Raw genomic sequence first — 13,421 nt, forward strand, 5'->3', positions numbered from 1 at the left:
CACCAACATAATTCAAATGCATAGATTCCTCTATGGGTTTCCTTATTCGTTACCCAATTTCTAACAATAGCACAGTATTCTTTGCCTTTTTCCCTTGATATATTTTATCAATAGTTTATTTCCTCATTATCATGTATCTTGGTGATGGTTGTGTACCTTTGAGTCAGGTTCCTATTCACAGCAACCACAGGGTTTGGGAGGCTGTAAATGTATGATCTTTTTAAAACTTCATTTTGCTAGTATTGGTCTTTGATATATACATATGTATGTATGTATGTGCTAGTGGTATGCCATGGAGTCGGTCCCAACTCATAGTGACCCTGTGTAAGGTTTCCGAGGCTGTAAATCTTTTATGTGAGCAGAGAGCCTTATCTTTCTCCCACACTGCTGACCTTGAAGTTAGCAGCCTGACTCGTAACCACTCCACTACCAGAACTTCAGCTGTAATACCATCACACAGCCATCCCAGGATAAACAGCAGACACCCTTGTCTCTTGTCAGAGAGTGTACTGTGTCACAGAAACAGCATCCTGCACACGCCCCTTATACTAGGTTGCCACCAAGGGAAATGGGATATAATGCTTGGTTTAGGCCAGCCTTAGTTCAGGACCTGGTATCTGGAGGAGAAGCCCAACTTTCTTAATGTATTATCTAAGCAAAATCAGCATTTCATAAGCTAAGGAAAAAGGGAAAGGACTATTAGGCAACCAATAGTGTCTGACTTAAAGTAACTTGGCAGTATGCATACAAGTCTAAAATCATGGCTGTGTTATATTTTAATATTTGTATTGTTGTTAGGTGCCATTGAGTCAGTACCAACTTACAGTGACCCTTTGCAAACAGAACGAAACACTGCCCGGTCCTGGGCCAACCTCACAATTGTTGCCATGCTTGAGCCCATTGATGTTGCCATTTTGTCAATGCATCATGATGGGAGTCTTCCTCTTTTTCTCTGACCCTGCACTTTACCAAACATGATATCCTTCTCCAGTGACTGGTCCCTCCTGACAATATGTCCAAAGTATGAGAGATGAAGTTTGGCCATCTTGGCCTCCTAGGTGCACTCTGGCTGCACTTCTTCCAACACAGATTTGTATTAGGAAAACAATCTCAAACCCTGTGCGTCTTAAACTGGTGAAGGACCAGAAAGACACCTCCCTCTGCAATTCATCAAAGACCAATACTATCAAAATGAAGTTTTAAAAAGATCATGCATTTTTTAAAGTATACAGAATTCAAACCCAAGTTTTTGTTATCAGATTCAAAGGCCATAAATTTGTCAACTTGCTACAAAAATGTCTATATGTCTGTACTTATCGTAGACCAGTAGCAACCAGTTATAAGATTAGCAGCAGTTCATGTCCACACTTGGAGAGGCACTTTTAAGCTAATTTCATAATCTGGCCCTAGCCTGCCTCTCCTGCCTCATGTCCTGTTGGTCTGATTCACCTGCCCCAAGCTGTTCTCCGTTGCCAGAGTATGCCATGTAGTTTTGTTCTGCTTCTAGGTTTGACTTCACCTTCTGTTCCCCCTTCCTGGATTACCCTCCCCTAGCTGGGGAACACCTAGTCGTCTTTTTAAGCCATTTAAATGTCACTTTCCTTGTGATGGCTTTCTTTGAATTATTTGTTCGCCCTCAGTGATTCCTTTGAATGCTGGGTATATTGTTTTCTTGGATTGCTGACAGGTTGGTCTCACCTGTTAGACCAGAAGGTCCTCGAAGGTTATAATTGTCTAGTTCATGTTTATATATCCTGGTGCACATAGTTTGTCCTGAATAAATACTGAATTCAATTGACTCAATAAATTGACTACTATGAGTCAGAGCCGACTCCACGGAACTTATAAGGAACTCTGGTAGCATAGTGATTATGAGTTGGGCTGCTAACCTCAAGGTCAACAGTTCGAAACTACCAGTGAGCAGTTACGCGGAAGAAAGATGAGGCTTTCTGCTACCTTTCTGTCTGTCTAGCTGGTGTATCAGCTTTCTGGTTCTGCCCTTCCTTCTGCAATACCACATCTCTTTAAACATAACTCAGTTCTTGTGCTTCACTCTGAATCGTCATTGTTTGTTGGGCTTGAACAATGACGGAAAGCTTCTCAAGGGCAGGAACAGTTTTATGTTTGATTTCCAAGTGCTTGCTTGGGAAACAGTAAATATTTGCTCTACTGAGTTGAAAACTTCTCAGCATATTGGAAATTTTCCAGCGTCTCTGGTTAATTTTAACCAGTGTCTCTGGTTATAGCGATATAGCTAAATTCCCTATGGATTCTACTGCTAGAACAGTTTTGAGAGGGTGCCAGGTGCCCATCTAAGCCACAGGGGCAATGGGCATAATAGCAGTTAGTGCTATTTGGGCAGCAAGGAAGAAGTATCACGGAGCCATGTAGAAGCTAGAGAGTCCTATTTCTCAGTATAATGTATCTTGGCAGTCCAAAGTAGTTTCCCAGGTACACCCAGAAGATCTCTGGAGACAAGTAGACTTTATGGAGGGAGTCAGAGTTGGGAGTATATTTCCACTTACTGTGCCACCCACAGAAACAACCCTGACAGACCTGGATTCAACTTCTGGTTCTGCCACTTATTACCTGTGGGATCTTGTGATCTCTGAGTCCTTGGTTCTTATAGATTTAGAAGGAGGATAATGTTTATTTTGGAAGGTTGTTGGGATGACTAAATATAGAGTCATCCCTTGGTATCCATAGGATATCCAGGATGCCTGAAAATACAAAAATCCATGGATGGTTAAATTCCTTATGTACAATGGCATAGTATTTGTAGACAACCCATGCAAATCCTCCCAGATGTTTACAATCATCTCTAAATTACTTAAAATACTTAATCCAATGTAAATGCTATGCAAATAGCACTTTTCACTTCCTCTTAGCTTTTAAGGGACTGCTTGGGTGATTTTAGAGCTTCTACCTCCCTGAATATTTTAGCACCCTGGTAGGTTGAACCCATGGATGTGAAACCCACTGACACAGACTGCCAACCATATATGCAGAGTGCCACTTCCAGATCTGTATACTTAGTAGATGCTTAATGTGTGGTGGTGGTTGTTGTTAGGTGCCATCAAGTCGATACCGACTCATAGCGACTCTATGCACAACAGAATGAAACACTGCCTGGTCCTGGGCCAACCTCACAGCTGTTGCCATCCTTGAGCCCATTGATGCTGCCACTTTGCCAATCCATCTCGCTGGGGGTCTTCCTCTTTTACTCTGACCCTCCACCTTACCAAACATGATATCCTTTTCCAGTGACTGGTCTCTACTGACAATGTGTCTGAAGTATGAGAGTCGAAGTTTGGTCATCCTGGCCTCCAAGAAGCAATATGGGTTGGGTTGGGTGATGATCTGGGCAACCTATATTCATTGTATTAACTATTACTGGATCCAGATATAAGGACCATGATGGTACAATAGTTAAGCACTTGGCTGCTCTCTGAGAGGTTGGTAGTTTGAACTCATCAGCCCCTCTGTGGCAGAAAAGACCTGGTGATCTCCCATAAAGACTATAGCCTTGAAAACTCTATGTGGCAGTTGTATGTACTTAGTTACATAGAATTAATTCCAGTATACCTAACAACAACAACACAACAGAACCAGATATATGCAGGACAAAGTCAGTCTAGAATTTTAAAAGTTTCTTTGCATAGCTACTTTTGTATAAACATAAATGCCTAATGATATTTACAATGTGACTCAACAAGGCTTTAAAGGGAGTTTCCAGTTTTCACTGGTAGGATTTTTTTCTGATGAGAGTCTCGTATTTTTCTAATTTGCTGTGCCCTCCTACCTCAAAAAGCCTCCTGACTGTCCTATAGGAGTTCTGGACAGTGGCCTGCCTGAGGTGATGAGTTATTTACTTTCTTTTCCTTTGTCCCTTTCCTGTCTGCTTCTCTTGCCCAAGTCTTATCTTGTCCTGTCCAGAGGTATGTCAAGTACTCTGCCCGCTTGCCTGTGTGCCTGGCCTGTTTTTTCTCACTGCCAATACCTCGTGGATTCCAATTCCAAACATGGTATCCATCTGGGGTCACCCTTCCTTCCGGTGCCAAGAGACACACATTCCAAATGGAACACAAGTGTGCCTCCTGCGCTGGACTCGCTTCATTCGGCTTGAGGACAACAGAGAGCAGGATGTGGTCACTTCATCCCATGCTCCACTGAAGTCTTCAGTCCCACGGTCTACCTTTTCATGGGGAATTTTAGTTTTTCTGCTAAGAGCTAACGCTGAAGACTGTCCCAAGAAGTCTAGAGCCAAGAAGGGCCGCCAGAACTCTGTGGGGAGAAGCAGAGCTTTGCTGAGGCAGAAAGAGAAACCTAGAAATAAACAGAGCACGAGAGAGGAGCTTTAAAGTTCTCCATGAAGTGTACCATGCTCTGCCATTCAGTCCCAAAGTCACCGGAAGCATTCCTCCCTGGAAAGCAGGAGTTGGTATTGAGAAGCCGGGGGTGAGAAGACACCTGGGAAGACATTCAACTTGTTTTCTGAGTATCCCCTCTGCAGACAGTTTTAGAGCTCAGCAAGACTTTGAATCTGCCAGGAGATGAGCGAGGGTAGCAGCAGAGTGGGCCAGCTCCTCTGGCAGAGGCCAGTGTGCCTTAACTGGAGGCAAGAGATGGAAGGGGCACTCTACCATATGGCCAACTGCTTCTTGCTCCTGGGCTTCATGGGGGGCAGCGGGGTATATGGTTGCTTCTACCTCTTTGGATTCTTGGGCACAGGCTATCTGTGCTATGTGCTGTGGGGTTGGTTCAATGCCTGCGGCCTGGACATCGTCCTGGGTTGCTCCTTGCTGGCGGTGGCCTGTCTATTCCAGCTAGTGCACCTGGTATACCGCCTACGCAAGGACACCCTCCCTGTGGAGTTCACTATCCTCTACAAGACACTGTGCCAGCCCCTGCAGGTGCCCCTGCAGGCATACAAGGAGATAGTCCACTGCTGCGAGGAGCAGGTCTTGGCCCTGGCCACTGAGCAGACCTATGCTGTGGAGGGTGAGACACCTATCAACCGCCTGTCCTTGTTGATTGCTGGCCGGTAAGCTTTCCATTTCATGTCCCCTTCCATTGAGAGAAGGATGTGGCAAGTGCAAGCAGACAAAATGGATTTTTCTAAGTGTGGGCATATTTCCTCTTAGCATTTTCCAAGATGAAACCAAATCATGAGGCATCTTCTTAGTTGGTAAGGATTTATGGGTATACCTGCTGCTGGGAGGTGTTGGGTGAGTGTTTCTAGAGCCCTGGTGTGAAATGACCACCCCCACACCCCCCTACACACCCACCCCTATGAGTGTGCTATGACTAAGCTTCAGCAGTATTTCTGTCTTTTAGGGAATGCTTCTGGAAAAGTGAACACTTCTATAAGATTAATTTGTTGTTTTCATTTATGTTCAATAAACATTTTCTGGCTGCCAACTATGTGTAAGGAAAAATTCTAGAGATAGAGGGTTCTCCCTGACACCTGTTTTCTGTGAGGGCATCTAGGAAGCAGCCTCATTGTTCTAGGGAGAGCCTGGACAGACTCTGCATGGCCCAGCCATTCTATATCCAGACAGTTGTGTCATGGAAATAGTTCTCTTAGCCACTTTTCCATTTCTGGTGTCCCATTGAGATTCTTGTGGTCAACAGGAGTCAACTGCTGTCTATCTGAGAGGTAGTGAGAGAAGAGTGGCGCCCACACTTGTTGAGGATTCAGTGGAGACACCCTGACACCCTTTCAGAGAAGGCTGACCAACATTGGCAGAAGTGGTCTTAGGATCGGTGCGTGGTGAATTAACCTGGATATGAGAGTTGGCTATTTGTCAATGTCTCCTGAGCAAACCCCGTGGGCCCTGTCCTGCATACCTGATGGGGAACTGGGCTTCTGTGACATATTGCCCTACTTGGACTTGTATGTAGGTCTTAGCATCAAACTATAAGGAACTTAATCAGGATATCCACGAGTTGGTTTGCATAAAGGAAGTAAAGCATTTCTAATGCTCTGTTCTCAATCTACCCCCCTCCCTCCAGGCTCCACTTTGTTTTATCTTTCTTACAACCAGGACACTGTGGTAGAAAAGGTAACTAGTAATCAGAAAGCTCTGATTTCAAGAAAAAATGAAACCAGTTAAGACTGACAGCCAAAACCCCTAAACAACCTCATTATCATTGAGTCTATCCTGACTCATGGCTACCCTATAAGTCAGAGGAGAACTGCCACCTAGGGTTTCCAAGTCTTAACTGAATTGCTAACCATAGGTCAGTGGGTCAAACCAACCAGTCGTTCCTCAGAAACCCTATACAGGGTTGTTATGTGTTGGAACTGGCACTTAACAATAATCTTTACAAAAGCAAACTGACACATCTTTCTCCTACAGAGCAGCTGGTGGGTTCGAACTGCCAATCTTTTGGTTAGGAGCTTACTGCTTAACCACTGCACCATCAATCACACAAGGGAATATGCCAAACTTGACAAACATAGTAATGATGCTACTGCAATTAATATTAATTAAAATGTCTATTAATATTAATAATAAACTTTATGTATCAAGTAGCATATTCCAAATATATATACTTATGGCCCTCAAAAAGTTTGTGGAAAAATTCCATTATCTTTTCATTCTATTTTTCCATGAACTTTTTGAAGCTCCCTTGTATGATAAGTATGTTTTACTTTTATTTGGTTGAGTGAGCTATATGAAGTTGTGCTAGGAGATATTTCATTGATGAGTGAACTGGAAGATATAAACAAATGCAGTTGTTTGTAACCCAATACAATTGTAAATACAAGAATGTCAGTGTGACTATTGCTAAAATATTTCCCATCTACAAATCCATGCTTAAAATAAGGACAGTGTAGGGGACTTGCTCATTCATGATATCTGTGATGTTATTTGCTCCTCATAGCTCCTTTGTCAAAGAGGGAATTGGGGCGGGCAGGAGAAGTGCCCTGTATGGGTGCTCATATGTTCTAACCATATTATGGCTCTTGTCTGATCTAGTATCATTGTTTGATGGATTTACTGTGGACTCGTATAAGACCGCTTCCCTGTGACGGCGTGAGAAAAGCTTGCCCCGCAGTGTGGCTTTTCCTAGTATACTTAGCATTCAAAATCTGAGTCAAAAATTAGACAATTAAACAACAACAACAAAAAAACTTACTGTGAATTGAATGAAGGTTTATAGACCAAGATTATCCATTTTACATTCAACAAATCATACACATTGTTTCATGTTAATGATTGCAATCCCCTCCATACAACAACAGTTGTCCTACTTCTTCCCTGTGTTACCCAGGTACGAATACACTCTTTCAAATTCTTATGTATTTGTGGAATATATAATATATATGGATATGGAGTCTGGTGTGGCACTGGACTGTAAAGTTGGTTTGATTGCAAGGTCAGTGGTTCAAGCTCACTAGCCGCTCCTCAAAATTGACTCGACGGCACTTAACTATATATATTAAATATATAGATATATATACCATATATATTAATATATAGATATATATATATACCATATATATTAAAATATATAGATATATCACCATATATATAGATATATATACCTCCCATACCCATTCAGCCTGTGTCTCTGTCCATGTGTCTACACACAGAACCCTGTTGCTCCACGCTTGTGATTCTATCACTATTTACTTCCATCCCCTTTAGTCCTTGCATTCCTCCCTGTGTCTTCACCAATCTTTATTATTTTTCTGCCTACCTCTCTCTTCTTGTAGATTGCCCTTCTTGTCACTCAAGTTAACATGTATGTGTCTACCCTCTAGTCAGTGAATTATTCTCCCTTCCCTCCCATTCTGGTAACCATACAAAGATGTTTCTTATAGTATGAAAAGCTTTTCTTGAGTTTTTACAATAGTGGTCTCATACAATATTTGTCATTTTGTGATTGACTAATTTCACTCAGCATAATGTCCTCCGGGTTCATCCATGTTAAGAGGTGTTTCACAGATTCATCATTATTCTTCAGGTTGCATAGTATTCCATTGTGTGTATGTACCAAGGTTTGTTTAGTCACACTTTCATTGATGGGCATTTAGGCTGTCTCCATCTTTTTGCTATTGTGAATAGTGCTGTGATGAACATCAGTGTGCATCTATCTACTCGTGTCTTGGTTCTTATTTCTTGTGGAGATATTCCAAGTAGAGGGATTGATGGGTCATAAGGTATTTCTATTTCCAACTTTCCAAGGATGTGCCATAGTGTTTTCCACAGTGGTTGAACCATTTTACAGTCCTACCAGCAATGTAAGAGAGTCCCAGACTCTCCACACTCTTGCCAGTATTTGTAGTTTTCTGTTTTTTTGGACTTTGGTATTAATGTTGGTGTGAGATAATTATTTCAGTGTTGTTCTGTTTTGCATCTCTGTAATAGCTAATGAATGTTTTCTCATGTTTGCTGACTGCCGGAATGTCCTCATTGGTGAAGTGTCTATTCATGTCCTGTGTCCACTTTTTAATTGTTGTTGTTGTTAAGTGCTGTCGAGTTGATTCCGACCCACAACAACCCTGTATAGGGTTTCCAAGGAGAAGCTGGTGAGCTTCAGCCACTGATCTTATAGTTCAAATGCCTTTGCAGCCTGATGCATTAGCCCAAAGCACCACACAAGGACTCCAATTTTTAATTGGGTTGTTTGAAATTAGATAACTTTGATGTGTTTCCTTGTTGTTTGTTTGTTTGTTTTAAGGTTTAGAGGAAGAGGTTCATGCTGTTTTGTTATTTTTTAATGCTAGCCTGTCTCGACTTTGCTAAATTGGAGGTGGGGAAAGAGGCTTCTAGACTCTTAACAGTCTCTAGTTTTAAAGGAGAATTATTATACCTGGGACTGGTTACAGTGAGGAAACCAATACCTCAAAGTAGCAGAAAAAGACCCTGTGCCAGGAAGTGGGGAACTCTTGTGCTGGCCTCCCCTGTCTCATGTGCTGACCCATCTGGAGTCCTCTGCTCCAAATTCAAAAGTTTTGAATGTATTTGCTTTATTTTAATAAGGGCAACCAGTCCCTTTCAAGAGTCAGAAAGGTGATGTGACTTGATCGATGTTTACTTCACTGTTTAGCTGTGGAGTTTTATATGGAGAGTTTATATGAAGAGTTTCTCTCATATAAAATTCAAAGCACAAAATTCCACACGGACAAGCTCCTGAGTAGGCAGCATGCTGTCTAAGTCTGTCGTGTAGGAGGAAGTTACCTGTTCTTCAGGAGATCCAGAAGGAAGAGAAGACTTAAATAATAAAGACACCATATACCAATTTCAATGATTTCGGTGAGCCATGTGGGCTCATTAAATGTCCCTCACATTCTTCAGATGTTATGACTCCTTGCTGGCTTGCTTAGATGGTCAGATTCCTTGCCTGAGGGGATAACATGAGCATTCAAAATATGCTACATCAGCTTCATTGCTTCTCTTTTCTTAGAGAAACATTTCCTGGAGATTTTGGTCCCCTTCTATAGTGCCACAAGTTCCTTTCTTAGCTCTTCTCTTTCTTTCTCCCTCCTTTCTTGTGTTTCTTATTTTTTTATTCCTTCCTTTCTCCCTTCTTTCTTTCTCCCATCCTTTTCTCCCTCCCTTTCTTCCTTCTTTCCTTCTACAGATGTTTATTAAAACTATCATGATAGGGGCTAGGCAATCCAAAATTAAATAAAAACATATCTTTACTTTCATGGAGCTTGAAATCTATCAAGAATGTCAGGAATTAAGGTCTGGAATAGATGTTAATAATGGACAAAATACTTCCAGGGAGAGATGCAGAGTGAGATAAAAGCATGCAACTGATGATTTAACTCTTCTGGGGAAGTCAGATATACTTCCTGGAAGAAAGAATGTTTAAGTTGTGATCTGAGGAGGTGATGGGGAGAGGTAAGAAGTCCAACTGGAAGGGACAGAATATATGAAGACCCTACAGCAGGAAAACATGATGCTTTACTTTCTCTTATATACTTTCATTACTCAGTGAAGTATATATACCTGACAGTTTATATACCTGGCCTTAAGGGAACAAGTGTTTTTCTGTCATCAGAAGCTATGAGCATATCTTAGATTGGTTTGAGACCTATGCCCCTTTCTGTCTTCTATTTTAGGTTACCAGATAATATGCAATGCCTTATTAGTTGGTGATGGTCTTCGGAAATTTGTATGGCCACATAGGCATTCATTAAGAGCAAGACTCAAGAGTGCAAATAATCTCTTTGGCTAGAACTTAGTAAAAAAACTACATGTAGCAAGGGAGAGAGAAATATAGTCTTTAGTTGAACAGCTGCTTGCTCAACTAAAACTCTAGTAATGTGCTTGGCTGCAAAGTTCAGCGCTTCAAGGTCATCAGCCACTCCTTGGAAATCCTATACGGGTTCGCTATGGGTTGGAACTGACTCAACAGCACTTAACACGGAGGAAGCTATCACCTTTAATTACTCACCTTTCTGCCAGTTTGTGGTACTGTGATGACTTGAGGGTTACCATGAAGCTGGAAGCTATGCTACTGGTGTTTAAAATGCTAGCAGGGTGACCTACAATGAACAGATTTCAGGAGAATTTTCAGACTAAAACAGACTAACAAAAGAGGCTTGGTGATCTACTTCCGAAAGTTAGTCAATAAAAGCTTATGGGTCACAACAGAATATTGCTCTATCAATGTACTGGAAGATGACAGCTAGGTTAGAGGGCACTGAACAACAGCTACAACAATAGGCTCAAACATACCAGTGATCTTGAAGATGGTGCAGGGTCAGGCAGTGTTTTGTTCTCTTGCACATAAGGCCAGACTCTATACTGACAACAATGAACTAACAATAAAAAGAGGAAGTGAAAAAGCAGATATCAGAGAACAGTCTGCTCTAAAAATAGTAGAGGATATGTACTGTTATTGTGAGAAATAGCTGTTGGGGTGATTCATCTTCAGAATCCAGCAAATCTTGGGGGTAGCAGGTTGGCATGACAACAGGGAACTCTGAGGAGAGGACAGACTAGTTTGACCTGCTAGACTCTTAAAATAAGAATACACCCATCAAGGAAGTAGGGGAAGTACTTGGGGAGGGGGTGAAACTAAATGCTCCCTGTAGAGTCTAGAAGGTGCCTTTCGGGAAAGATTGTAAACTCCAAAGTACACAGTAAAGGGGAAATGGAGGAGGGGCTTTTTCCAAGTTAGGTTAATAAAACTCTTTGTCAAATGACCAAGTGCGGGTGCGTCTGCCAGTGTCTACTGGGTTGAGCGCCCGATTCTGCAAAATCGAATAAAGAAAACCTCACTCTTGCTAAAATGAGTACAGAATGGATTACTTGAGTGTTTGTTAGTATAGACAACGTTTCTCACATTATTTTGTGCCATCACATCTGTTCCAACTCATAGAAATGCAGTGTAGGGTTCTGAGGAGCAGCTTGAACCACCAACCTTGCAATTAGTTGTCCAGTGCTTATCCTACAATGCCATACCAGGGGTTCGTAGCTTCCTCCAAATGGACAAAGTGGACTTCGAGATCTTCTCCACCTGTTCTCTGACCTGATAGAGACATCTCCTTACCTCATATAACTCACTTTAGCAAGTAGGCTGAAGCTAAAACTGTTGAGTTTCCTGGATAAAAGAAAAAAAAGTCCAGACTGGGTCCTGTTCATCTGAGTACACCTTGTCTATTTGGAAGAAGCTATGTACTACATTATTTCTGGACCTTTAGTTGCAAAATAAAAAAGCACAGAGAACCTCCTGTTTTCTTGGAGTCCTGAGAATGCAGAGATGGATACAATCTGGTCTATAACTTAGAGGGAGTTACAACTTAATGGAAGTCATACACATGTGGTGTTGTTAGGTGCCATTGAGTCAGTTCCAACTCTAAGCAACCCTAAACACAACAGACCAAAGCACTGCCCAGTCCTGCACCGTCCTCAAAATTACTGTTACCCGTGAGCCAATTGCTGCTTCCACTGAGCCAATCTATCTCATTTGGGTCTTCCTGTTTTTATTGACCCTCCTCTTAAACAAGCATAATGTCCTTCTCTAGGCACTGGTCCCTCCTGATAACATGTTTGAAGTACAAGAGTTAAGGTCTTGTCATCCTGTCTTCTAAGGCGTATTCTGACTGTACTTCATCCAAGACAGATTTGTTTGTTTTTTCTGGCAGTCCATAGTACTTTTAATATTATCTTCCAACACCATAACTCAAAAGCATCAATTTTTTTTACAGTCCTCCTTATTCACGGTTGAATTTTCACATGCATTTGAGGCTATTGAAAATACCAAGATTTAGGTCAGGTGCACCTTAGTCTTCATACTGACATCGTTGCTCTTCAACACTTTAAAAAAGTCTTGTGTAGCACATTTGCCTAAAGCAATATGTTGTTTGATTTCTTGACAACTACTTCCATGAGTGTTGATAATGGATGCAAATAAAATGAGCTCTTGAACAACTTCCATCTTTTCTCTGTTTATCATATTAATTATTGGTTCAGTGGTAAGGATTTTTGTTTTCTTTACATTGAGGTGCAACCCATACTGAAGACTGTGGTCTGTCTTTGATCTTCATCAGTAAGTATTTTAAGTCCTCTTCACTTTCATCAAGCCAGGTTGTAATCATTTGCATATTACAGGTTGTTAATGAGTCTTCCTCCAATGCTGATGCCATGTTCTTCTTCATATAATCCAGTTTTTTGGATTATTTGCTCAGCATACAGATTGAATAAGTATGGTGAAAGAATACAACCCTGGTACACATTTTATCTGATTTAAAACCATTCAGTGTTCCCTTATTCTTTTTGAAATACTGCCTCTTGGTCTCTGTACAGGTTCTTCATGAGTATAGTTAGGGTTCTGAAATACCCATTCTTCACAGTGTTATCGATAGCTTGTTATGATCCACACAGTCCAAAGTCTTTGCATAGTCAATAAAGCACAGGTAAACATCTTTCTGAAAGTTGGAATTCTCTGCTTTCACCCAAGATCCATCTGACTTCAGTAATGATATCCCTCATCTAAATCTGACTTGAACCTCTGGCAATTCCCTGTTAATGTACTCTTGCAGTTGTTTTTTGAATTATCTTTAGAACATTTTTACTTGCATGTGATATTAATGGTGCTGTCAGATGGTTTCCACATTCTATTGGGTCAACTGCCTTTGGAATGGGCACAAATATGGATCTCTTTCAGTCAGTTGGCCAGGTGTCTGTCTTCCAAATTTCTTGGCATAGATAAGTAAGTGCCTTCAGTGCTGCATCAGTTCATTGAAATGTTTCAATTTGTATTCCATCAATACCTGGAAACTTGTTCTTTGCCAATGCCTTCAGAGCTGCTTGGACTTCAGTACCATTAACTCTTGATGATATACTACTTCTTGAAATGGTTGAACAATGATCATTTCATTTTGGCACCATTGACTGTGTATTCCTTCATTCTTCTTTTGAAGATTTATGCATTATTCAATATTTTGCTCA

At 41.3% G+C, this 13,421-nt stretch overlaps 1 protein-coding gene across 1 annotated transcript in view; it reads left to right on the forward strand.

The window, feature by feature from the left end:
* Positions 1–4,553: 4,553 nt before the first annotated feature.
* POPDC2 (popeye domain containing 2) overlaps positions 4,554–13,421 on the forward strand; it is a 21,719-nt gene continuing 12,851 nt past the window's right edge. The window contains exon 1 of the mRNA XM_006864151.1: positions 4,554–5,044. Within this exon, the coding sequence (XP_006864213.1) occupies positions 4,554–5,044 (491 nt within the window). The remainder of the gene's footprint in view (positions 5,045–13,421) is intronic.

Source organism: Chrysochloris asiatica, unplaced genomic scaffold (genome assembly GCF_000296735.1).
Source record: "Chrysochloris asiatica unplaced genomic scaffold, ChrAsi1.0 scaffold00061, whole genome shotgun sequence".
Lineage (NCBI taxonomy): Eukaryota > Metazoa > Chordata > Mammalia > Afrosoricida > Chrysochloridae > Chrysochloris > Chrysochloris asiatica.